The 27071-nt window shown below is 42.4% G+C and overlaps 1 protein-coding gene across 3 annotated transcripts in view; it reads left to right on the forward strand.

Moving 5' to 3' along the window:
- The window catches only part of trip11 (thyroid hormone receptor interactor 11), an 82864-nt gene that overhangs the window by 52953 nt on the left and 2840 nt on the right, over positions 1-27071 (forward strand). For all 3 annotated transcript variants that reach the window (XM_078234313.1, XM_078234315.1, XM_078234316.1), the window contains 7 exons: positions 1416-1579; positions 5673-5776; positions 8251-8350; positions 15957-16038; positions 18585-18699; positions 21231-21359; positions 26242-26389. In XM_078234313.1, coding sequence (XP_078090439.1) covers positions 1416-1579; positions 5673-5776; positions 8251-8350; positions 15957-16038; positions 18585-18699; positions 21231-21359; positions 26242-26389 — 842 coding nt within the window. The remainder of the gene's footprint in view (positions 1-1415; positions 1580-5672; positions 5777-8250; positions 8351-15956; positions 16039-18584; positions 18700-21230; positions 21360-26241; positions 26390-27071) is intronic.

The raw sequence follows: 27071 nt of genomic DNA on the forward strand, positions 1-27071 counted from the left end.
CTGGACCCACCCCCTGGGCATCTGCAGACCAGCCCCGACTGCAAGTTGCTAATGTGCCACGTTCAATGCATGTGAAAAGAAAGGGACTGCTGGGTACCAGCAATTCAGTAAAGCCTGACTCAGAATGTGGGACACAAGGTCGAATTGCAGGGCTGTCCCGGAAAATCTGTGACAGTGAGTCACCCTGAGCTAGGTAGTGTGTGGTTTGGTGGTGACTGTCTCCAGGAAATAGGGAAGGAGTGACGGCTACTGTTGCAGGTGATTTGTGGCTAAATCCATTAAGTGAGAGATCCAACACAGTGAAGTTGGTAAGACAGTAAAATTGCACGTAGACCACATTTAAGCGAGGAGCAATGTGAATGCACCTCATCTTGTGAGCTAGTCTTTGTTGTTATAGTCCAAAGATGTGCAGGTTAGGTTGATTGGCCATGCTAAAAATTGCCCTTAGCGTCCTGAGATGCGTAGGTTAGAGGGATTAGTGCGTAAATACGTAGGGATATGGGGGTCGGGCCTGGGTGGGATTGTGGTCGGTGCAGACTCGATGGGCCAAATGGCCTCTTTCTGTACTGTAGGGTTTCTATGATTCTATGTATCTGCTGTTGCATGTGTAATTTATAATTTGTATGAACCATAATGTATCTGTTAATTCATGTTTGGCTTATGTTAAGTTTTAAAGTTTATTTATTGTTGTCACAAGTGGGCTTACATTAACACTGCAAAGAGGTTACTGTGAAAATCCCCCAGTCACCACACTCTGACACCTGTTCAGGTACACTGAGGGAGAATTTAACATGGCCAATGCACCTAACCAGCACATCTTTTCAGACTGGGAGGAAACTGGAGCACCCACGCAGACACGGGGAGAACGTGCAGACTCCGCACAGACAGTGACCCAAGCCAGGAATCAAACCGAGGTCCCTGGCGCTGTGAGGCAGCAATGCTAACTACTATGCCATCGTGCCGCACTAATCCTGATTCATGTTAAAGTAAAAACTCCAAAATGTGAAACCTTCTTGTTAATTTCTTCATTTGGTGGTTATTTGGTAAATTTTAGTTATTTTTGGTTTGCAGTTCCTCCACGGGAACCATCACACGTGTGACTGTGCAGTGTTGCCATACTATAGATGTAAACAGCTTCTTCATGTGTGTTTCTGAACCAGTTTTTGAATCTTCGGAACTCACTTCCTCAAAAGCCAGTGGAAAGAGGTTGGGGGGTGGTTTGTGGAGAAAGGGTTATCAGAGGGTGGGTGGTCGGCAGGCAGGAGGTTACACTAAGATCAGCCATTAGCCTTTAAATGGCGAAACAGGCCTGAAGGGCTATTTTGCTAAACAAAATGGCTGGTGGCATCAGTTATACTCGGGTGAGTTTTAGAAAATCCGAATTACTTAAGCTGCATGGTGGTTCTCTCTTCCAGCCACCAAGCCAGCCTTCAAGTGGAGTCCTTGCAGGAGCAACTTCAAACCATCGCAAAACAGCGAGATGAGGCGATGATGCAGTTGAATGTGTCTCAGGAACAAGTGAAGCAATATGCAATGTCACTGACAAACCTGCAGATGGTGATAGAGCAATTTCAACAGGGTAAGCAAATATCGAAAGTGACTCTATATTTTTTGGGATGGATCTAGCCAGGCAGAAGTTTAACTAAGAAGTTATACTTGATTACTTCCCAGCTTTCCTTTCCACTTTCCCATTTAATGATTTTAAGATCATCTCACACAACAGACACTCTTCTGTTCAAACGAGTAAGACTGAAGTGCAAGTTGTCTGTTGTACACTTAAATCTGACACTAGGGGGCAGAGGCGGTATGTACGGAGCGATTCTCCAGTCTTCCCACGTCCTCAAATTAAATAATCCTAACTGAGCATCTCCCATGATGACCTCGCCATAATATGGAATTGCTGTGCCAGAGATGCAGATGTGACCCTGTTTCGTAGCATCCCCATGGCTTGGAGTGCATTGGTACACTCTTTTAAACCAAAGATAGCTTACCAGCATATACGGAATAATCTGTAAACAAATGCCTTATTAATCCCTTCAGTGATGTAACCGGTGTTCAAAGTCCACTGACAGTATTCAGTCCTTATACTGTCGTCTTGATAACGGGCATGAATGGTAAAATCATAAAGACTAACCGTGGAGCCAGAGTTGAAAAGCATTTGTTTCTGGCCATTGTTTCTGGAGACTAAAACGTTTTCCAGGAAGAAATACATTTTGATGATATTTCCGAATGTAGACTATACAGCCAAGATCGAGCTCAGTAGTTGGAATGGGTTGCTGAGAAGAACAGTTGAAGCCAGAACACGAGACTCCTTTAAGCCACAGCTCGATGTGGTAACAGGAAAAACAGATTTGGCACTTTGGAAGTGTAAGATCAAATAACCTGAAGAGAGCCTCCTTCAGCCCAAACTATTGCAATGAACTGCATGATTCATATGCTGCATGTATATGGAGTTGTAAGAGAAACTGGAAGAGGGCAAGTGATCATAGGGAAGCAAAATACCTGCAAATCATCAACTTACCTCAAAATAACAATGTCTGGTGATGAATTATATGGAATTGACAGCTATGGCATAAAACTACTAGTTGACACTAAATAAATATATCGACTTGATACTTGTTTTTATTGGAATGCTCTTATTGGAATGTAGCATTTCAGAATACTCTGATGTTTTAATGGAGTATGAATTGAAAATGATCAAGCACCATTGCATGAGTAGGCTGTGTCACTTCAGCTTGTCACACTTTACTCCTCACTGCAGGCTTCATCCAACACCTTTCTCTCCCTCCCTAATTTGGTGCCAGGTCATTGTCATTGGGACGTCCCCGTCCCCCCTGCCCCATTTCTTCCCCTCTCTCTCTCTCTCTCTCCCCCCCCCCCCCCCCCCAATCCCCGTAACCCCACGCATTTATCCCACTAACCCCCCCCCCATCCCCGTAACCCCACGCATTTATCCCACTAACCTACACATCCTGGGACACTAAGGGGCAATTTAGCTAACCTGCACATCTTTGGATTGTGGGAGGAAACCCACGCAGATACAGGGAGAATGTGCAGACTCTGCACAGACAGTGACCTAAGGCTGGAATTGAACCTGGGTCCCTGGCGCTATGAGGCAGCAGTGCTAGTTATTGTGCCACTGTGCCGCACCACCACAACCCCCCCCCCCCCCGCCCCAAAGATGTTGAGTGGAATGGGTAAATAGCAAGACTAAGTGCATAAAATCTAAAAAGTGCAAGTATAGATTGCTCAAACCATTTAAAACAAAAAAGAAAGCAAAGGATGACAAATTTATACAAATCCTTGCTTAGGGCATACTTCTATATTGTAAAACGGGCATTAAACTAGTAGAGAAGACGACTACTGACTAGGGAGAAAAAGCAGTGAATGCTGAAGCTCAGCAAGTTAACATTTGCTATGTATAAAAAGAGATGATAGAATAAACTTTTTCTAAAGAGGGTTTTAGGAGTAGATATTGGCACAGCAAGTAGTTTGAGGCAGAAACATTGGGTATCTTGTAAGACAAAATTAGATGACTATATTAAGTGTGGGGGGAATAAAGGACTGTTGAGTGGGGGTATGAGAGTGAAATTTGTTTTGGATTGCTCAGAACAAAGGTTTGGTACCGATTGAGTGCTGAATGATGTCCATCTCTGCTGTAAGCCTTTATTGAGCCTGTTACAGCCAGTACACTTTACACTGAGAATCACTGCAAACAGAAACCTCACTGGCTTTCTTCCCCCCCATTTGCTTTACCCTCCATCACTAATTTATGGGATATTGAGGAAAATGCAGCACATCCACAAACTCCCTGATTGTGATCAGATAACTTAAACTAAAATTTGAATTTTTGATGTTTAATGCTTATAGTCGATCAGGCAGAAGTCAGGCTGCATCTCGTGCTGCATTTATGTGTTGTAACTTTTACAGCTCATTTAACTTATCTATTTACATAAAGTCATAGGCAATGTTCCCCCACAGTGTATGATTCACTGTGCAATTGCTTTTTATTTGTCTGCTGCACCCTGTGTTACTGATTACTAAATCCTTTACATCTATAATTGTCTATTTTATTACTAATCATTGAATGCAAACAGGAACCTTTTGGTAACCAGTAGTATACACATATTGTAAATGCTTGTATTTATTGTTAACTTGTATTTGTTAAATTAATATTTAATTAAATGTCCGATAGATCCAAGGTGAAAAGCCAACTTTTAAAAATTCCATCCAAGCCTATTTCTGCTGCTGAATTTGTGCTCAGTTCCCCAATATGTCTTTCCATCCTCATCATTTTCGCAACTGTCTAATATCCTTGTTTCTTAGCACTGTTGATAAAATACAGTGGCTGAATTTTCCGGTCTCGTGCACTCCACCACCGTTGCCAGCGGGACTGTAGAATCCCCGCTGTGGGCAAGGTTGGAGATTTCCAACCATTGTCTTTATTAAATAGCCCATTTGCCCCTCAAGGTTATTTTTAAATGATCCTTCATTATTTAATGGGTTTCCGTTATGATTTTTTTCTCGCTGCCTGCTATAACGGCTATGGGGTGGCATGGTAGCACAGTGGTTAGCACTGCTGCTTCACAGCTCCAGGGATCTGGGTTCGATTCCTGGCTTGGGTCACTGTCTGTGTGGAGTTTGCACATTCTCCTCGTGTCTGCGTGGGTTTCCTCCGGGTGCTCCGGTTTCCTCCCACAGTCCAAAGATGTGCGGGTTAGGTTGATTGGCCATTCTAAATTGCCCCTTAGTGTCCTGAGATGTGTAGGTTAGCGGGATTAGTGGGTAAATATGTAGGAATATGGGGCTAGGGCCTGGGTGGGATTGTGGTCGGTGCAGACTCGATGGGCCGAATGGCCTCTTTCTGTACTGTAGGGTTTCTATGATTGCTATGATGATAACTCACTTTGGATCTTTAATTTTATTTCAATGGTAGGCACGCGACCTTGATTAGGATGCAGTAGCATGGTGGTCTTGTTACTCATAATCCAGAAACATGAGAACAAAGAAAATTACAGCACAGGAAGAGGCTCTTCGGCCCTCAAAGCCAGCACCGATCATGCTGCCCGACTGAACTAAAATCCCCTACCCTTTTGGGGACCATAATCACTCTATTCCCATCCTATTCATGTATTTGTCCAGACACCCCTTGAAGTCACGAAGTGAGTTCAAATCCTACCACAGCAGTTGGGAATTTAAATTTAGTTAATTAATTAAATCTGTAATAAAATCAGTAATGGAGACCATCAAGTACTCGGTTGTCATAAAAACCTAGCTGGTTCGTTAATATCCATGATAGGGAGAAGTAAACCTATCATTCTTACCTGGTCTGGCCTGTAGATGACTCCAGATCCTACAATAACCTGGTTTACTCTTAGCTGTCTTCTGAGATGTTCTTACAAGCTAGTCAGTTGTATTAAAAAGCTGAAATGGAAAGCTTTGAGCCACGTGAACATCAGTGGTTGCACATCCTGCTTCCCGAATGGCTAGCTTGAATGGACAATCAGTTTTGGCCCTCCCAGCAACCCCCACTTTGTGTGAATGAGTTTTTAAAAAACCACCTAAATTAAAGTAGTAAATTTCAGGTTACTTATGGAGATAAACATTATTAATTTTATTTGATTTAATTAGCACTTGTATTTTTTTTGTGACAATTCATATTGTCTGTGTAGAGGAGAAAGCAATGTATGCAACTGAGTTGGAGAAGTATCAGAAGGACATTGCAGAGTGGAAGAAGAAAGCATCAAGTCTTGAGAAAACCGTCACAGAATTAGAGGTAAGGAGAACATTTCCTTTAGTTTTCTAGCCAGGGATGCGAATCAGTGGATAGTGAATCTTTCTGTAATTTGCCATTCAAAAAAACTCTTACCACTGAAGTTTTACATCGGTGATATCCTGTAGGGTCCTATATTGTATTGGTTATTTTTCTTTGCTTCGATAGCCGAGGGCCCTATTTTACCATTTTGATTCTAAGTGCTGGGTCGATTTGAAACTGGGAGTATTTCTTAGAAATCTTAGAATCTTAGAATCCCTACAGCACAGAAAGAGGCCATTCGGGCCATCGAGTCAGGCAGAGTGGCAGCAGACCCCCCCTTCCCCTCCCCTGATCTCAGGCAGAGTAAGAGTTTTAACAACACCAGGTTAAAGCTTTAACCTGGTGTTGTTAAAACTCTTACTGTGTTTACCCCAGTCCAACGCCGGCATCTCCACCTCAGGCAGAGTGGCAGTGGACCCCCCTTCCCCTCCCCTGATCTCAGGCAGAGTGGCAGCGGACCCCCCCCCCTTCCCCTCCCCTGATCTGAGGCAGAGTGGCAGCGGTCCCCCCTTCCCCTCCCCTGATCTCAGGCAGAGTGGCAGCGGACCCTCCTTCCTGCTACCTAGCCCACCAACCTGTGGCTTCTCGGCACTGTGCGATAGCTTTAGAGTTTTTGGGGCAGCTGAATTTAGCTCTCTGAAATCTATCTGTTTCGGAGATTTCAACAGCTTGGTTCTCTGCTGATTGCAGTTTTGCTGTTAAACTAGCTGAATGTTTTCCTGACTCCTGCCCTGATACTACTTCTGAAAAGTGTCTGTACTAAAAGCCTTGAATGTTTATAATTAGCTTTACATCTCTGGGATGAAGCCATCTATTTACATAGGGTGAGAAGTCTTGACATCTGCTAAAAGCCTAGATTGTCTCAATCAAGTTAACAGTAATCAGAAAAAGCAGCGTGCTTAGCATCAATTATTTGGAGGCATAAAATGCCAGCATGAAATTTGGGCCAACTATTATAGTAATTATAGTAACTTAGAAAATATACAAACTCCATTAGAAGATGTTGCAGCCAAAATGAACAAAAGTGAGTCTGCATCACACTTGTTTTCAATCACTCCCAGTATATATTTTGGTTTTAAGTACTGTAAGTTCTCACTTAAAGTTGTTTCTGAAAATTGTAACTTTAAGTGGAATATGGATTCCCTTAGGAGTTAACATTAAAAGTGGGATAGGTTCTGTAGGACTTCCTTTGTCAGAAAGAAAACACTCAAAACACCCTGCATGTAAGTTAAAGTACTTTACATTGCTACATTACTACGTTGGTGAATGGAATAATTTTGAAAGCAAAATTAAATTTAAAAACTTAGAGGAATTATTTGAGGTTTATACTTGCACTACTTTCTGCTCACCGCCAATCCCACTTCCTGAACTTCTAATTTCCTGATTCTCCTGGTCGCAGGTCCTTCCCCTCCCTGACCCTCTGACTTGCAGCCTCTCCCAATCCTGACCGTCTGACTTGAGGTCTCTCCCGTGATAATCCCACTCCTTGACTTGCCCTCTCCTCGTCTCCCTTCCTGAACCTGTGTCTCTGTTCAAAATCCGGATCTAATCCAGATTTCAGGAGTTGTTGGTGTGTGTCAAGATGATGCAAAAATGCGGAGCTGGGATCTTATAATCCGTATTTTTTTTTAAATGCACCTGCTTGCTGCTTCTCTCTCCTGAACCCTCGCTGCAGATGAATGGAGAGAGACAAGAAGAGCAACTTAAATGGTCATTTGCGAAAAAAAGGATTATGAAAGACTCAGTTGAGCACTTCTGCACCGTTGGGACTTGCACCTTGAAAACCACAGAGCTCCGGCAGATCAGAGCTGGGTTTTGAGCTAGAATGCAGGTTCAGGAGTGGAAAAAGATGAGTTGAGGAGCAGGAGGGTGGGTCTGGCACAAGTCGGAGATCCAGGAGGTGAAAAGGACACGAGTTCGAGGGTCAGGCAAGGGGAGAAGCCTTAAGCTAAGGATCGGGCATGGGGATAGGTCACATGTTGAAAGATCAAGCAGAGGCTGCAAGTCTGAGGGTTGGGCGTGGAGAAAATGACAGGGTCTGGCACTGGGAGAGGCCACAAGTCACATTGTCGAGCACAGAGAGGCCACAGGTTGGTGGGTTAGGTGGCAGGGGAGGCTGCTCCAAAGTGGCACCAATAGGGCATTGTGGGAACTGATGCGAAAACAAATCTCTCAATGCTCAACAAGATGATGGGCCGCCTCCTCCATTAAACTACCAACATTAAAGCGAAACAACATTAAATGGGGACTTGGTAATATGTTGCAATTTTGTTTGCATTTGGATTCCATATAGAGTGAATTTAATTGGTGATCAGGCAACTTTTCCTACCGACACTTCAGCATATCTACAGCACCAATTCTCAGCACCCATTAGAAATTATTCTTTTTTTCCCACCCGTATTTTACGATTGATAACTGCTTTCCTTCTGTTACAGCAACATTTGAAGGAAGCAAATGATGCTCTAGATTCTGCATCAAGACTAACTGAACAGTTGGATCTTAAAGAGGAGCAGTTGGAAGATCTTAACAAACAAGGTAATGCATTGCTTTGCGAGTGTAACTGGTTAATTAAAAAGGTAATAACAAGAGTTTGGTATTCCACCATCTTCCCCTCAAACTCATTTGTGATTTTAGCCATTTTGGTGCTGAACGGACTCAAAGATGGAATTATAGAAAAGGTGGGCGTTGATTTGATTTATTAGTGTCACATGTATTAGTATACAGTGAAAAGTATTGTTTCTTGTGCACTATACAGATACAGCATACCGTACATAGAGAAAGAAAGGAGACAGTGGAGAATGTAGTGTTGCAGTCATAGGTAGGATGTAGAGAAAAATCAACTTAATGCGACATGGTAACAACAACGCATTTACAGATTTTGGAGGGGGAAAGTGGAGGTTGGAAAGGAGACAGTAGTTTGTAGAGGGGTCCAGGATTGAGTTTTGAGGAGCTGGGTGATGACAGCAGATTTGAAGGAGAATGGGACAAAAGTCTGAGAAAGCCATTAACAATATCAGCTTAAATGGGAGTCATTAGTTTCATGTACAACAGAAATAACTATAATCTTAAATGAGGACTATGACTTAAATGATCTATGGAGAAAGAGGTCAAGGGGAATAATATTGGCTATAGCCATACAGGGCCATTAACGAACATTTGAGTTAAGTGGACTGTATCCATCAGTATCTAAAGATACAGTTATCTGTGCAAGTTTATATCTTGTAGCACTCTCTGACTTGGTAAATCCTAAGAAGAAACATTTGCTAGTTGAATAAAACCACACACTATGCTTATTTTGTTACCTAAACTCTTATGAAAATATTTCATATGGATCCCTACGCAGACTCGCATGACACTCATTTCACTTACTGTTTTAGATTGTGTTTTACAAACAAAATCTGCATATGTGTTTTTTAGACTGTTGGAGCAACTTGTGCAACATGCAATTAAAATGCGATTTGGCATTTGACTCAAATAGGGGCCAGAATGTGGCGACCAGGGGAAATTTCACAGTAATTTCATTGTAGTATTAATGTAAGGCTTACTTGTGACTAATAAATAAACTTTAACTTTAAACGATCCTCTTTTTGATGATCCTCTAATTTCGTGATCCAGTGCAGTTATCGGAAGAGTTCATTGGTGACTTGGAGGCAAATGATCAACAGATGAGACCAGAATGATTTGAGTGCAGAGAAAAGTTTTTCCCTAATAGAATAATGAATGCGAGGACTAGCCCCTGTTCAAGTGGTTCATGCTGTGTCAATTAACATTGAAAACAAAAATCTGGACGCGTATCTGATTAGTAACAAGATTTAAGATGATAAGGATAACCGCTGATGCTGATAGTTAAGCCCTGTGTGGAACATGATTGCAATCTAAGATGTAGGGGCCATACGAATCCCATGCTAAGAAAGAATTAGTCTAAGATATATAATGCAGTATAAAACTAGATAGTTATTCAGGATGTTACTTCATTAATCTTGTTGACGGGATGATGCTTTCTTTAGGTGACTGTGCTGGTTAGAGTCTGTGATGCACAAATTATTGCATGGTCTCTGAAAGGGATGAATTTGATGGGCCAATTGTCCTCTATACATTCAAACTTCTCTGTGCTTTTACAAAGAGCGATAAGGGTGACACAGTGGTTAGCACTGGTGCCTCACAGCGCCAGGGACCCTGGTTTGATTCCCAGCTTGGGTCACTGTCTGTGCAGAGTCTGCATGTTCTCCCACTGTCTGCATGGGTTTCCTCCGGGTGCTCCGATTTCCTCCCACAGTCTGAAAGACGTGCTGGTTAGGTGTATTGGCCATGCTTAATTCTCCCTCAGTGTAACCAAATAGGAGCTAGAGTGTGGCGACTAGGAGACACAGTAACTTCATTGCAGTGTTAATATAAGCCTAGTTGTGACACTAATAAATGAACTGAACTGAAGGGACTTAGTGTAACCTTTCATGTATGCAAATGTGTAAAAGCTTCAGCTACATTTGACTGCCATTGGAAAGCTAGATTGGTGTTATAAGTGATGTGGATTTGGTTTTGGATTGCTGGAAACAATCTGCTATGCTGCAAGGAACTGGAATGTTTTCAAATATTTTGAGGAGTTTTAATTATAAGCATGTCTTTCCTGATTCAGTGCATAATTTTGAATGAAGTTAAGGATCCATCATAGAAGTCACTATTTTTTGGTCTTTTGGATTACCTCTCTGCACCAAAATTTGGGTATTTTCTTTACCTGTGATCTGCAATGGGTTTGCATTAAGAGTCGATCTTCACTGGAGCGGGTGATGCAACAGCAATATGACAGTTCAAACCCATGCTGCAGCAGAGGCAAAAGCTTTCCACATACAAGCTGCAAATCACTTTCTGGTATATGAATGAGGATGGAGGTAAGCACCATTTAAAGGATGAAGGGGAAGATAGTGGAACAAAACATGGTAAAATGCATTTATGATTGAGAAATTTACATGTGTTCCTAAAATAGGAAAAGCTGGTTTTGACCAGCCCCAGTTGTTTTGCTGTTTAATACAGTATTTTTCAGTACAGAAGTAGGTGAGCCAGCAAAGCTGACTTCAAGATTGCAGCAAATTCTCCACACTGAAATGATCCAAAGCTAAGTTAAAATGTATGGATACTTCAAGGGAATGGTACAATCCAACTAGTTTTGTAATTTTGTAGAAACCAGCAATGTCTTGATCACATTAATGTCAAACAGGTCAATGGCATTTGTCCACATCTTTGAACATGATTGAATACATATAGCTTCACTTCATCAGTGATAAATGTAGATGTTTTGTGTGTTGAGGCACTCTGTTTGCCAGCGATGTTTCCTGCATAACTTCATTCTTTCTTTCTACTTAATGTATTGGCTTATGTTCTGACCTTGATTACTCAGTGGTAAAGTATTTGTTGAAACACAAACAGTTGACTAGCCAAAGAAAAGCTGAGTGGGTTGGGGGGAGTCAGGAAGGAGAGGAAAATATCGATTGAGAGTCAAAGCCAAGCTGAATATGGAGCTCAGAATGGAGCTGCTTGTCTTATTTAATTTGTATTGAACTGAGCCAGTCTAGTAAACTAAACCGTATCAAATATACTCCAAATAATATGGTATTTCTCCCTTACCCCTTGCTGTTTACGGTTGACATGCATTTTGGTTTTCAGCACAAGTGAGAACTTTTCTATATTTTTCTCAGTATCTTACCTAACGTATATTCATTAATATTGCTGAAGCTTTGCATGCATTGTTTTTTTTTGGTTACTCAGACCAGCAAGTTCCTGTGGTTTATTTTTCTATTTTGGGGCACCAGTTTTTTACTTTAAGGGTTGTGGGCATTGCTGGTGAGGCCAGCATTTGTTATTGAGCCTTAATTACCCTTGAGAAGATAGTGGTGGGCTGCTTAAAAAAGTACCTGGATCTTCACCTTAAGTGCTGTAAGTTGCAGGGCTTTGGGCCATCTGCAGGAGGATGGGATTAGAAAGGGCACTTGGGTGTCTTTGGGTCGGCATGGACAAGATGGGCCAAATGGTCCCCTTCTATGCTGTATCATTTCTGTGGTTCTATGCCGCCTTGAATCACTGTCGTCCAGTTGGTGGAGGTTCAGTCTCAGTTCTCTAGAGGGAATTCCAGGATGTCTACCTAGCAATGGTGAAGGAATGATGATTTTGTCCTAATTCGGCATGGCCAGTGACTTGAAGGGGAAGTTGCAAGCAGTGATGTTCCCATGGGTCTCCTGTCCTAGGTGGTGGAGATCACAGGTTTGGAAGTTGTTGTCAAATGAAGCTTGGTAAGTTGCTGCAGTGCACCTTGTAGACGGTGTGGGAAGCGCACTCATCCATGCAAGAGGCGACTATTCCATTACACTCTTTATGCCTTGGAGATGGTGGACAGGCTTTGGGAAGTCCTTTAGGGAAGAAAATCTGCCGTCCATACCTGGTCTGACCTACATATGACTCCAGAGCTGTAGCAATGTTGTTGACTCTCAACTGCCCTCTGAAATGGCCTAGCAAGCCATTCAGTTCAAGGGTGACTCGGGATGGGCAATAAATGCTGGCCAGGAGTTGAGTTTATCGCCACAGAATACCCAGCCTTTGACTTGTCTGAGCCACAGTATTTGTAACTGATCAAGTTAAGTTTCTTAAGGTGATTAATATCAGCAGAAAAAAAGCACTGAAGAAACTTAGAGGCTAAAAGAGACAGATCCCCAGAACATTGCCACCTCTTTATGTAAACATGGACTATTCTTTGAATGGTAATGTTTTAGAGGTATAACTTTTAGGTTGTATTAAAGTGATAAATGGATAAGTGGAAAGATCTGTGTTTGAGAAATTGGTAAGCACCCCTAAGAAAATTACTATTCAAAGGATAGTCCACGGAAGTCAAAGTATGAAAATGCTAAATAATGGGCTATTTTTCCTGGGTTTCTTGTAAGTCCCAGATCAAAGACGTTAAAAGTACCTTTGTAGCAAAATAGTTTCTTGGCGGGCTCGCCAGGTCCGGAGAGAGGGCAGTTAATTGTGATGTGAATTCTTTGTGTGCGTCCCAGAATCAGAATTGTTTTGACGGCAGGTGATAATCAGTCTAGATTTGTGTTGGAAGCATCTCAAGGGTGCCACGTTACCATGGAGGTGAACGTTATGGATTAGTTTTAATTTGCTTTTTATTTAATTTATCTGTGTGTGTACACTCATAGAAACAAGCAGTTCAGCTTTGGTCTGGTGTAGTTTGTAGTTCACTGAGTGTTGAGGGAGCAAAAAAAGAGTCGGGCAGAGACCTTGAGCAGAGAAAATACTAACTTTTAGTAAAAAAAAGAATTTATTATGCTAAATCTTTGACAACTCCAGATGGTATCAAGCATCCAGGTGGGGATGCATCTGTAGCATTGGATTTCAGTTACCGAGGCACATTGGTCTTTTGCGTAACTTGTGATTGCCAGATTTTCAGGCGTACCGGTGTATAAATTAAATCAATTTAAATCTGTGCTTATGTGCATGTTCTTTGAATAAAAATGAGGGTAGATGATGCAATGAAACCTAACTGGAGAGGCTTCGAAAATCCCCATTACCTATCGCTCTTGAACATTGGTTCCAAGTCCCATATGTCTCGATTTGAACTTTCTCCTCCCACTGTTAAAACCCCAGAGGGCATTCCTCTGACTCTGGCCTTGTGCATATTTATTCTTTGCCCACCATTGGCAACCCTGTCTTCAGTTCCAGAATCCCTTCCTAAATCTCTCCACCTTGCTGTTCTCCTTTAGGACCATTGTTTAAACCGGTGGTATGGTGGCACAGTGGTTAGCACTGCTGCTTCACAGCTCCAGGGACCTGGGTTCGATTCCCGGTTTGGGTCACTCTCTGTGTGGAGTTTGCACATTCTCCCCGTGTGTGTGTGGGTTTCCTCCGGGTGCTCTGGTTTCCTCCCACAGTCCAAAGATGTGCGAGTTAGGTTGATTGGCTATGCTAAAATTGCCCTTAGTGTCCTGGGATGCGTAGGTTAGAAGAATTAGTGGGTAAATATGTAGGGATATGGGGATAGGGCCTGGGTGGGATTGTGGTCGGTGCAGACTCGATGGGCCGAATGGCGCCTCTCTGTGCTGTAGGATTTCTAAGATTTCTAAGAAACCACTTCTGACTACACATTGTCACTGCTCCCGATTTCCCTTCCTTAAACTCGGTGTTCTTTTTTTGTCGAATTATGTTGCTGTGATGAGCCTCAGGATGTTTTTCTATGTTAAAGGTGCTATATGTGTACAAATTAATATTGTTAAAGTTACTCTCAACATATTCCACTTGGTACAAAAGCAGTAACTGCCAGGAGAGTTAGTGTATGTATAAGATGCAGATCAGTTTGATAAAGTTGCTATTAAAAATGTTAATAGCGCAGAAGAGAAAAAGGATTGTCGGCTGATTCAGTAGTAATGCTAAAGCTTTATCAGTTAGTTCAGGAGCCAGACAAATAATTCAGTACCAGGGAAGTCCTTTGAGAAATTTAGCTGGACACATTAAATATTAGGAGGGCCGGATAGACATGAGAATCCGAATATGGGCGAAGTGTTAAGTGCATTGGTTTTCAATACTCAAGGTGACAGTGATCCCAGATCAGAGTGCTGGTAAAACTGATTCCACAGGGATAAATGCAGCAATTGTCTTGGTTAGGATTAAAGCATTCAAGGCTCATGGAATGACTGGACTCTTGCCATTTACTCCAGAGTGCTTAAGAAATGGGAGGTGAATTATGCAAAACACTAATAGTTCTTTTAGGACCTGGACCAGTTCCAGTGTGATGAAGGAAGGCATGTATTGTGATCCTAATATTTTGAGGAGGGAATGAAATCAAACGCCCGGAGTTATAGGTCTGTAAGTTGCAAGAAAGTTTCTGGAATGCATTACAGAGATGTGATTTATGTGATTATGGTAGAACTGACAGTTATTGGAGGATCCCAGCACAACTTTAATAAACAGAAGCAGCAACAGAAAATGCTGAAAAATCTCAGCAGGTCTGACAGCATCTGTGGAGAAAGAATAGAGTTAATGGGCCCGATTGTACCAAAAACATTCTAAGTGCTAAATTGGCGAGAAAAATGGTGTAAATCACGATTGTTTTTTCAGTGGGAGTTCAGACTCTGATCTCCCACACTCTGTGCACTGCAGAGGTCACAATTGAGAATATCATTAAAAGCTCAGGGGGCGGGGCCTATTCATGCCCAGAATCTGACAGCCCCGGGTCTCTGCGCATACGCAGTGGCCCCGACCTGTCAGACTGCAGTTTGTATTGCCCAATGCCCGGTGGGCATGGCCAAGGTGCCCCCGGGCGTGGGCTCTTTGCCCCTTGGGCAGTGCTGGGGGCACAGGCTGGCACTGCCAGGGTGCCCATGCCCAAGGGGCACCACCTCCCTGTCGCCCGACCCCCTGGGAGGACCCTGATTGTGCCCCCCCCTTCACTCTGGCGGGTGACCCCGCCAGTTCCCTGCAAGTGGGGAGCTACTCTAAACCCCGCTGGAGTGAAATACTCCTGGCGGAGTGGGAGATGCTATCGGGCCCGGAGAATTACATGCCAGGCTTGATAATGACATTTTAAAATACATTAAAAACAGATTTAAATCACTTGCCTGTCTTCACTTTGGTTTCCAGTGCGATCCCGACTGAACCTGCTCTCCGGCTGTGGGAGACACGCATGCGTCGGGAACACATGTGCGAATCCCGCAATATGGCCGACGCACATCTCCCATCCCGACGCACCAAAAAAACGTGCGCATCGGGATGTGAGAATCGGGCCTAATGTTTCAAGTCTGGATGACCCTTCATCACAGCTCAACTGAGTTAATAAATGGAAGCTTTGCCTCCCTAATCTGATTGAATTCTTTCAGACCGAGGCCAAATTAGCAATGGTTATATTTTAAAATCCTCATTCCCATCGTCAAATCCATGGCCCAATCCTTGGAATATTTCACTGGCACGCGACTGCATTGCTGGAAATGTTGAAACCAAACAAAGCGGAGTGGAGAAGATGTGGGTTACGTGTAGGGCTGAAGCACGTGGGCTGTTCTGGGCTGCTCTTCATTAAATGGCATTCCCTCTTCATAACAAGTGACTATCTTCTAACCCAAAGGAAACCTCCCTCCATGATTCTTTTGTATTTCCTTTATAGTGGTGGCTCAGCAGGACATGTTGGACGACGCTCAGAAAAAACTACTGAACCTGGTCAACAACAGTGAGGGTAGAATTGACAAGTAAGCACTGATGTTCTTTTGATGTTCAATGTATGAACATTTTCTTATTGAAAGGAATAGATTGTTTGCAGTCCTAAGTCCCTGCAGTGCTCCAGCAGCATCACAAATGAATAATTTTGAGTCATGTCATCCAATAAAAGGAGATTTCTGGTTATTCAGAATTGAATTAATTCAACAAGCTATCAGAAAACAAAACGTAAGGAAACATTTGATGTTCAGTGATACATATTTGAGCAACTGTTGCACCCTACTCTATACCTTGTTTCTTGACCATTATGATCATCTTTTGCCTTTCCCTTGTGACTCTTGATCTCTCTTGCCTTCCACCCTGCCACAGACCGCCTCTATTTTTTTCCTTTCCTCTCCATCTCTGCTTGAACTCATTACATCTCTAACTTTATTCCAGTACTGACAAAAGGTCGTTGACCTGAAATGTTAGTTTTATTTTTCTCTTTCCGCAGATGCTGCTTGACTTGCTGAATGTTTCCTGCATTCTCAGTATTTAACTTTTGTAACAACCTCGAGTTTTGCCTGAGCTTTTTGTCCTAGGATTATTTATTTATTTACCGAATGCAAAGTCCCTAAGCCAAGCAGTTTCTTCTGGTCCTGCTGTGTTCAGTGCGGATAGGCCTCCGCTGAGTCTGTGGATTGGACACTCTTCTATGATGTTGCGTATAGTCTGCTCTCTCCCACAGGCACATAGGGGGCTGGCACTCATGCACCATCTGTGGAGGTTGGCCAAGTAGGGACCGTGGGCAGTCCTGAATCTGTTCAGGGTGGATCACTCTTTCCTTGGAAGGTTAACACCAGACAGCTATGGGGTTGGGTTTGAGACCAGGTACTTGTTTGTTGTGTCCAATGATTCCCATTCATTTGTCCAGGTGGAATTTGCATTGCAGTCCTGTGTGGGAGTGTTTTTCCGGATGGGCCTGCTTGATGGGAATTGTACCTTGAGGGGGGTGGGCTGAATAGATCAACACGAAGTGGGAGGTAGAGCCATTGCAAACTTTTTCTATCATTTTGTGGGTTTTGGAAGTCGGTGGATATATGGAGAAGTGATGTTTGCCAGGACAGAGAGCCAAGCGAGTGGTGTTCCAGTAATGATACGTGTGGTAGAATTCAGCTGGATGTCAACTGTGTGCGTGCGTGTTCTCTCGGAAAGGTCAGTGTCCTATCTAAGGTCACTTTGAGGTATGATGGATTTGGATGGTGCTTTGCCCTGGGACTAAAGTGTGATATTTGCACTTTATAACGTTCTGAATCTTTGTTGTCAACTTATGAATTTATTGGCTAATCTTCTGTTCAATTTTGGTTTGAAACTCTCATTTTGGTGGGGGCCCGTCACTCATGTCAAGCTTTTTTAGATAATTGAAAACCGAACTCTGAGATCATCTGAACCCTACTGACCCCACCATGGTGTTTTTTGTGCTTCCAACACAATCCATATCCCTGACCTTGACTAAGGGTACATCTTATGGTGACCAATAACTCGTTGATAAATAGCTATTCTCAATGAATGAGTTTGGCAATATTTTTTCAGTAGAATGGTTCACTAGAGATCATCAGACCCAAGCCCAAACCTGCGCCTGTTGGATGTCTACATGCACGTTTTTTCCAGTAATCCATTGAATGATACTCAAGTAAAGGATCCTTAATTGTTCCCTTCAATCTCTCTCAAATCTGTGGGTTATCAGGCCATTTTAGTATTATCTTAGCTAAACCAGGCATGGGCCAGAGGAGTGAACTTAAGATTAACTTGATTTGTATTGCTCAGTCCCACATCGTTTGGTGCATGTTCTCATTGAAACAATGAAGAGCATTTTCTATCACTTTACAATATGGGCAAATACAGTGATCTAATAAAAAACATTATTTTGTTGCATTTCCAATATCCTGATGGTCCTGACTTACTGAGATGTGATTTTGTAGTTAACTGCACTCTGTGTTACCTAATTCAAGCAGCCAGTCTCTCTTTGTGAACCCATGCAGTGATTGCCAATTACGATTAACCTCTGGGGATCAGTACATTCAAGCTAAATCCTGATGTCACCTAATATTCGCGCCTTCATACTTTAAAGCAAAGGTCAAGGACAGTCATTATGTGTGAATTCAGGCTAATTTCTTGCTTCCCACCGTTGCACACCCTACATTTCACACCGGTGATTGTGAGGCCAGTTGTTATACCTCTGTTGTTGCCTCGTTTGAGATCAGTTAACTTCTAACAACTTGCAGGGATGTTAAAATGGTCAGCAGTTAGCCTCACATTCCACACAGCTGGAGAATATCTGCTAAAAGTTGATTCTCTATGTGTTCAAAAGCAAATATTGAAGAGTGGATGAAGCAGATAATCATTAAACAAAATTTTGATCACTTTAATTAAAAACATTTAATGTTCTTGCCCTGAATTCATCAGCTCAATTTACAGTGTCTTGGAATGTGTTTTTTAAGAAGTGCCATTGTAGGTCTTGCTACCCTGCATGCCAATTAATCCAAGTATGGTCATTTATTGTGTTCACGTTACTAAGCCATTCCCTTTTCTTTTAAAGGGTCCTGATGCGAAATTTGTTCGTGGGTTACTTCCATACTCCAAAGAACAAACGTAATGAAGCAATGCGGCTGCTGGGAAGTGTTCTGGGGCTAAAGAGAGAAGAGATTAGTCAGGTATGACAAAATGGTCACCGCTATTTCCAAAGCAATTAGTAAAATTGCAAGGACTTTCTAATAATTTGCTTTCTTGAAGCTAAAAATTCCATCTCGGCTACTGCCCTCTCCATGTTTTCTTGTAATATGTCTCCTGCTAAAATAATGCAAACTATGACCTCTTTAACTTTAATTTTCATTGTATTCCAAATCTTCAATAATGCAGTATTTTCTATTTTTCTCCTCTTCCTACGAATGTCAAGTTTGTGAAAAGTCTGATTGATTTTACTTCTCTTTGAATTTGGAATTCTCCATAAACTAGCCTCAGCAGGTATTAGAAATACTATCAGCAACACCATAACTACATTTCAATGTGGCAAACAGAGGAGTTGTGGCTTCAGCCTATGCTGAGAATCAGGCGGCAGTTCTTGAGCAGTATATACCTATATTGTGTCAGAATTTAAAAGGATTCAAAGAACAAAACTTTTCTTTTCTTTTGCACACAGCAGAAATCAACACATTACAATATCTAGGCAGTAATCTACAGTTCCAAACAGATCACATTTCATTGGAGAGAGTAGCATTCATTGTCTACCTTTTCTCCAGTTTCTTTAGCCAAATATGTGTTTCACTCCTGCCACCAAACCACAGGGCGGCATGGTGGCACAGTGGTTAGCACTGCTGCCCCAGTGCCAGGGACCCAGGTTCGATTCCCAGCTTGGGTCACTGTCTGTGCAGGGTCTGCACATTCTCCCCGTGTCTGCGTGGATTTTCTCCGGTTTCCTCCCACAGTCCGAAAAACATGCTGGTTAGATGCGTTGGTCGTGCTACATTTTCCCTCAGCGTACCCGAACAGGCGCCGGAGTGTGATGGCGAGGGGATTTTAACAGTAGCTTCATTGCAGTGTTAATGTAAGACTACTTGTGACACTAATAAATAAACTTTAAAAAAAGTATTCATTATCGATCTTTTACAGGCAATTGCAATTGCTGATCTGGCTCATAAGTTTGTTATTAATCACCAGCCCTTCCTTGAGACTCTGTTCGTATCGTGGTTCTGCTCACACATGCAATCTACACTTCAGAATTACTCAAATTACTGTATTTCTAAAACTGCCTTGAGTTACCGCAACTTTAAAATTACTCATTACTGCATTCTCAAAAAAAGAGTTCTGTCCCTCAACAATATTTCAACAAATAAATCTGTAAAATCATAATTATCCAACATATTAAGGAGACGAAACTCTTCACACTGATTCCTCGATAACAGGATATATTAGTGTTATGACCACAGCTTATAATTCCTGGGCAAACCAAATCCCGGACGTAATCTGGCTTCTGGGCTGTACCATTTTTTGGTATTCTGAAAATGAGAAGAAAAGGTACTGATCTCAACAGCAAGAAGCCCGGTAACACTTTTGGGATTTTAAAAATTAAACTTAAAATATGTTTTAATGAGAAGAAAGGAAAACTTGAGCACACAAGATTATAGTTACACTGTTAAAATTAGTTTTAAAAACATCCCCTTACTATTTGGTCAGACTCACAAGTAAACGCCATCCAGGCAAAAATCTCTTGTAGATGTTTAACTATAAAAATGCAGTAATATTACCCAAGACAAACTGCTGTAGCTTCAATAAGGTAAACCACACAACCTCTCAGGCTCACTTCCACTCTGCTGTGGAAATCCAAGAAACCTTAAGAAACAAAACTGCAGTCCAAAACCTTTCTGGCGTGATTGGGTGGCTGATTTGAACTTATCCTCTCTCCGCCCTGAGCTGTTTCCTCAGACAGGCAACCCCAATTTCTCTCAACACTTCTTAAATATTCTTTTCCCCTTGCATCCACAACTCCAATGTCCCCAGCACTTCTTTGAATTCAACTTTTCCAGTATAGATCAAAATCTTCCATATCCTTTCTATTGCCCCCACTTTTGGGACTAAATAAAATTTAATAACCTTCCCTTGTTTATTTATGAAACCTTTGCGAGCTGTAAAAGCATTTTGAAACTTAACAACTGAAAACAACACATCTTGTATTTCCTAATGCAAATTTCAAAGCCTAGCCTATTTACTTATGAACCACTTTATAGAACAGGAAAGCCTCATTACAAATGCATGCTTCGAGCGTCTTTACTTCTTTTCTCTCAACTCCTCCAGAAAAATGGTTTTCATTAATCTTTTTCCAGCTTAACTAAAACATGTACACCAACACACAGCCGCCTTTAAAGAATAACACAGCATTCCCCAAACATCTTTTTAAAAATAACATCCATTCTCACTTCAGTCCACAGCTCCACATTTTGCAGTCATCCACATTGGATATATCCTCACTTATTCCGCATAACAATTTAAGTGTAATTTATTCATATACACGGTACTAAATACTTGTTATTTAAATTAAGGAGAGAACTTCTTCCATGCTCCTACAATTCACAATGAGATAAATCAAATGTTAAGCCTTGCAACAGGTAAAGTTGATGTTACGTTTTCTGTAGTTCAGTTGTAATAGTTTTATGTTAAAAATATAACTTGTGTGCTATGTCTTTGCTAGCTCTTGGATGGTGAGCATCGTGGTGTTACTGGATGGGTAACCAGTTGGCTTGGTGTTAATCGAGCTAGTGGAACCCAAAGTTTCCCAAGCACCCCCCAGAGGCCAAACCAGCGCACAATCTTCAACAGTGTAAGTTCTGCCCTCTTTTCATACGTTCTCATTCATTGCTAATTTTAAAAATGTACAACATAGGGACCAAAGGATATACTAGATCAATTCAGCCTAATCTGGAGAGCTAAATCCAGTTCTGGACACTGTGCTTTAGAAAAGATGTGACGTTTGAGAAGGTGCAGAAAAGATTCACGTGGTTTCAGGAATGAGAAATTTCAGTTGCGTAGAAAGATTTGAGAAGTTGGGTCTGTTTGCTTTCTTGAACCCTTGGAGTAAGGCATAGCCTGTGACCATTCTTCATTCAAAATGTTTCTTTTTATAGGACACCATGAAATTCATATGAGTCATTTTATTGTGTTTATGGGGGTTTCGTGTTATATAACAGTCAAGGTGCTGCATTCAGCTGATACAAGGGAACAATTTTAATAAGTGTCGCATGTTGGCACAGTGCATTATTTTCTGGCAGCAATAAAATTATAAAGTGTCAACTCGGCTTGGTGACAAGGTTTAAGTCCAATTCCAGACACTTGAACAGAAAGTCCAGGCTGATACTGCAGCATGCAGTGCAGAGGCACTCCGTTGTTGAAGCTGCAGTAATCAGGTAAGAAGTTTAACCAAAGCCTTGTTGGCCCTCACAGGTGGATCATAATAGATCTCCCCTCATTTTGTACTTTGGAGACATTATACAGTCGCAGGTCACTGTGGTAGTTTGTGGTATGCATTCCATATTGTAATAAATCTTAACTTTCTTGGCACTTTCCAAGGAACAGTAGGAATCTTGTCCACGGTGTCCTGGCCGACATTTATCCCTCATTGAATATCGCTAAAAGTAGGATTATTATTTTGTTACTACCTTTCTTGTTGGGAGTGCAAATTTGTGCCTATTCATCTCCAGTGACTACACTTCAAAAGTATTTAGCTGTGAAAGCACTTTGGAATATCTAAATTGATGAAACACTCGATATAAATGCAAGTCCTTTCATTTTTGTAACATAGAGAATCATAGAATCCCTACAGTGCAGAAGGAGGCCATTCGGCCCATCGAGTCTGCACCGACCACAATCCCACCCGGGCCTGATTCCCGTAACCCCACATATTTACCCCGCTAATCCCCTGACACGCGGGTCAATTTAGCATGGCCAACCAACCTAACACACACATCTTTGGCCTGTGGGAGGAAACCAGAGCACCCGGAGGAAACCCATGTAAACACGGGGAGAATGTGCAAACTCCACACAGACAGTGACCTGAGGTTGGAGTTGAACCCAGGTCCCTGGCGCTGTGAGGCAGCAGTGCCAACCATTGTGCCACCGTGCTGCCCAAATTGTATAAGCACAAATTTTTTGTTGAACTTTCCATCATTGTAGTTTGATTGTATTTATCTGTGACACTCAGATTCACTTGTTTATTTTTCTGGACTCTTTGATTGCATTTCTCAAGATTAGCATTTTCCCATAGCTGATGCAGTAGTTACTCATTTATCTCTGAATCCTTATAGCTGCATCTTCAAGATAAGTGGCGGTGTTCCTCATTGAAAACCCATCTTGGGTCCACTGGAATTTCTTTTTAGCATCTGCAGTAATCACCAATCCAAGCAATAGATTCCACAATGGCTCGATGGAGCCCTCTGCTGAATGTTGTCAAGGGCAGTCTTCAATGATGTGCATCATTGATTCGAGTTCACCACAACTACAGTCCGAGTTCCCTGCAAGACCCCACTTGTGCCAATACTGGAAATGGACCACAAACCTAATGCTGATCCCTTTTTCTGAGCTGTTGCCATCTCCTCTCTTTTTATCTCTTGTTTCATCCCTTCACTTGCCTCCTGCTCTTCTCCCTACCACCGCAGATCTACTGCTCAGGAAATTCCAGGGAAATGTTGTGTGCATCTCGCTGAATTTTTTAAAGCTAAGACTTTTTACAATTTAGAATCCACTGCCATAATGAATTGGGATTGTATAATGGCTCTAACAGAAAATGCAGAAAACCAATGGAAAGAGCTGAAAGGCTGGTGCTGAGCCATTGTTGGGAGAAATAGGAGAGCTGATTATCAATCTGGTTAAAAGGATGGATCTTAAAAGTTTTTCAAGGGAGAGAGAGATGTGCAAGAGTATCAGGAGAGAATTCAAGAAAGTAAGACAAAAGCAAAATTACAAGTATGGAAAGAGCTTCGATTTATGTGGTGTCTTTCTTAGCATCACAATGTCCCAGGATTATTTGCTGCCATTGAATCATAGGATCCCTACAATGCAGAAGGAGGCCATTTGGCCCATCAAACCTGCATCAACAACAATCGCACCCAGGCCCTATCCCATAACCCCAAGTATTGACTCTGCTAATCCCCCTGACACTAAGGGTCAATTTAGCATGGCCAATCCTCCTAACCGGCACATCCTTGGAGTGGAATACCAGTGGAATACTTTTTATAATTTACTCATTATTATGTGGATATCCGAGTCAAACCTGATGTTTGGGAAGGAATTATGTTAATACATCAAGAAAAATATTAAGCGACGCAGGGACAGAATGAAAATGGGATTAATGTAGATAACAGATATGGGAACAGAAACTGTCAGGGAAAGGCACTGATGAAAAGTGGAACTTTTTCAAGGAACAAATACTGGGTGTCCTTGATAGGTATGTCCCTGTCAGGCAGGGAGGAAATGGCCGAGTGAGGGAACCGTGGTTCACAAAAGAGGTGGAATGTCTTGTGAAAAGGAAGAGGGAAGCTTATGTAGGGATGAGGAAACAAGGTTCAGATGGCTCGACTGAGGGTTACAAGTTAGCAAGGAACGAGCTGAAAAAGGGGCTGAGGAGAGCTAGGAGGGGACATGAGAAGTCCTTGGCGGGTCGGATCAAGGAAAACCCCAAGGCTTTTTACTCTTATGTGAGGAATAAAAGAATGACCAGGGTGAGGTTAGGGCCGGTCAAGGACAGTGGTGGGAACTTGTGTATGGAATCAGTAGAGATAGGCGAGGTGATGAATGAATACTTTTCTTCAGTGTTCACCAAGGAGAGGGGCCATGTTTTTCAGGAAGAGAAGGTGTTACAGGCTAATAGGCTGGAGGAAATAGATGTTCGGAGGGAGGATGTATTGGCAGTTTTGAATAAACTGAAGGTCGATAAGTCCCCTGGGCCTGATGAAATGTATCCTAGGATTCTTTGGGAGGCGAGGGATGAGATTGCAGAGCCTTTGGCTTTGATCTTTGGGTCCTCGCTGTCCACGGGGATGGTGCCAGAGGACTGGAGAGTGGCAAATGTTGTTCCTCTGTTTAAGAAAGGGAATAGAAATGACCCTGGTAATTATAGACCGGTTAGTCTGACTTCGGTGGTTGGTAAATTGATGGAAAAGGTCCTTAGGGATGGGATTTACGACCATTTAGAAAGATGCGGATTAATCCGGGATAGTCAGCACGGATTTGTGAAGGGCAAATCGTGCCTCACAAATTTGATAGAATTTTTTGAGGAGGTAACTAGGTGTGTTGATGAAGGTAGGGCGGTTGATGTCATATACATGGATTTTAGTAAGGCGTTTGATAAGGTCCCCCATGGTCGGCTTATGATGAAAGTAAGGAGGTGTGGGATAGAGGGAAAGTTGGCCGATTGGATAGGTAACTGGCTGTCTGATCGAAGACAGAGGGTGGTGGTGGATGGAAAATTTTCGGACTGGGGGCAGGTTGCTAGCGGAGTGCCGCAGGGATCGGTGCTTGGTCCTCTGCTCTTTGTGATTTTTATTAATGACTTAGAGGAGGGGGCTGAAGGGTGGATCAGTAAATTTGCTGATGACACCAAGATTGGTGGAGTAGTGGATGAGGTGGAGGGGTGTTGTAGGCTGCAAAGAGACATAGATAGGATGCAAAGCTGGGCTGAAAAATGGCAAATGGAGTTTAACCCTGATAAATGTGAGGTGATTCATTTTGGAAGGACTAATTTAAATGTGGATTACAGGGTCAAAGGTAGGGTTCTGAAGACTGTGGAGGAACAGAGAGATCTTGGGGTCCATATCCACAGATCTCTAAAGGTTGCCACTCAAGTGGATAGAGCTGTGAAGAAGGCATATAGTGTGTTAGCTTTTATTAACAGGGGGTTGGAGTTTAAGAGCCGTGGAGTTATGCTGCAACTGTACAGGACCTTGGTGAGACCGCATTTGGAATATTGCGTGCAGTTCTGGTCACCTCACTATAAGAAGGATGTGGAAGCGCTGGAAAGAGTGCAGAGGAGATTTACCAGGATGCTGCCTGGTTTGGAGTGTCGGTCTTATGAGGAAAGGTTGAGGGAGCTGGGGCTGTTCTCTCTGGAGCGGAGGAGATTGAGGGGAGACTTAATAGAGGTTTATAAAATGATGAAGGGGATAGATCGAGTGAACGTTCAAAGACTATTTCCTCGGGTGGATGGAGCTATTACGAGGGGGCATAACTATAGGGTTCATGGTGGGAGATATAGGAAGGATATCAGAGGTAGGTTCTTCACGCAGAGAGTGGTTGGGGTGTGGAATGGACTGCCTGCAGTGATAGTGGAGTCAGACACTTTAGGAACATTTAAGCGGTTATTGGATAGGCACATGGAGCACACCAGGATGGTAGGGAGTGGGATAGCTTGATCTTGGTTTCAGATGAAGGTCGGCACAACATCGTGGGCCGAAGGGCCTGTTCTGTGCTGTACTGTTTCTATGTTCTATGTTTCTAAGTTAATGCAAAGCATGGTAGGCCAGATGGCCTCCTGCACAATCCAATTCTCTGGTTGTTGTGATTCTGATGCATGGCCCTCTGTTACAAATCAAAGTAAATCTTCAGGTGGGCAAACTGGTTAAAAATGATCAGCATTATATGTTTTATTGGAGGTTTCAGTAATGATGAAGTACGTTATCGTATCAGGTAATTCACTGCAATTTTCCCGACAGTCTTTTTCAGAAATGTTTGTGAAGTTCCTGGAAGTGGAATCTCGACCTTCCCTTCCTCCTCCAAAGCTTCCAGTTTACGATATGCACTCAATCGGAGCCACCTCTGGAAGCGGCCAACCATCCAGTAGCTTTTCTGGCCATTCTGCAGGTACAGGTCTCCATAGTGTTACATTCTGTATTTCTTCTGCAATTAATATTAAAATGCAGAGGGGTACAGATCCTCCAATAACTACAAGTATCAATGTTGGGTAATACTTGGACTTTGTTTCGTATGGGACTGGAGGAACAATGAGAATCAAGACTCCTCCACCGGCCCTAGTCCATCTTCTTTTGCCGCAGCCCAGCAGGTGTCCCATTCTTGGAAGTCCTCCTCCAATGTACTTCACCAGGACGTCTTTGACCAGCCCCATCATCATCTTTAGCCCGATTTGAAAAGTGCAAAAAAAAACAGCACTGGTGTTCTCTAGAGAAGGAGAATTTCTATGCTTTTCAATTCTCTTAAAGTTTTATTAAACCTTGGTTAGATCGCAATGGGTACCTTGAATAATTTTGATCTCCATATTATAAAAATGGGATGGAGAGGCACTGGGGAAAACTAAGGATTTACAAGCATGACACCATAACTGAGAGATTATACTTAGCGGGAAGAAAGGCCTTTTCTCTAGAAAAGGGAAGACTAAAGAGTGATATGATGAGGTTTTATAAATTACGAGGGAATTTGATGTTGCATGGAAGAGGTAGATGTAGAGAAAAAGTTTCCACTTGTGGGAGAGACCGGAACCAGGGGCCATGAGTATAAAATCAACCATCAATCCATTCAAGAATTCAGG

This window comes from Mustelus asterias, chromosome 18 (genome assembly GCF_964213995.1).
Source record: "Mustelus asterias chromosome 18, sMusAst1.hap1.1, whole genome shotgun sequence".
NCBI lineage: Eukaryota > Metazoa > Chordata > Chondrichthyes > Carcharhiniformes > Triakidae > Mustelus > Mustelus asterias.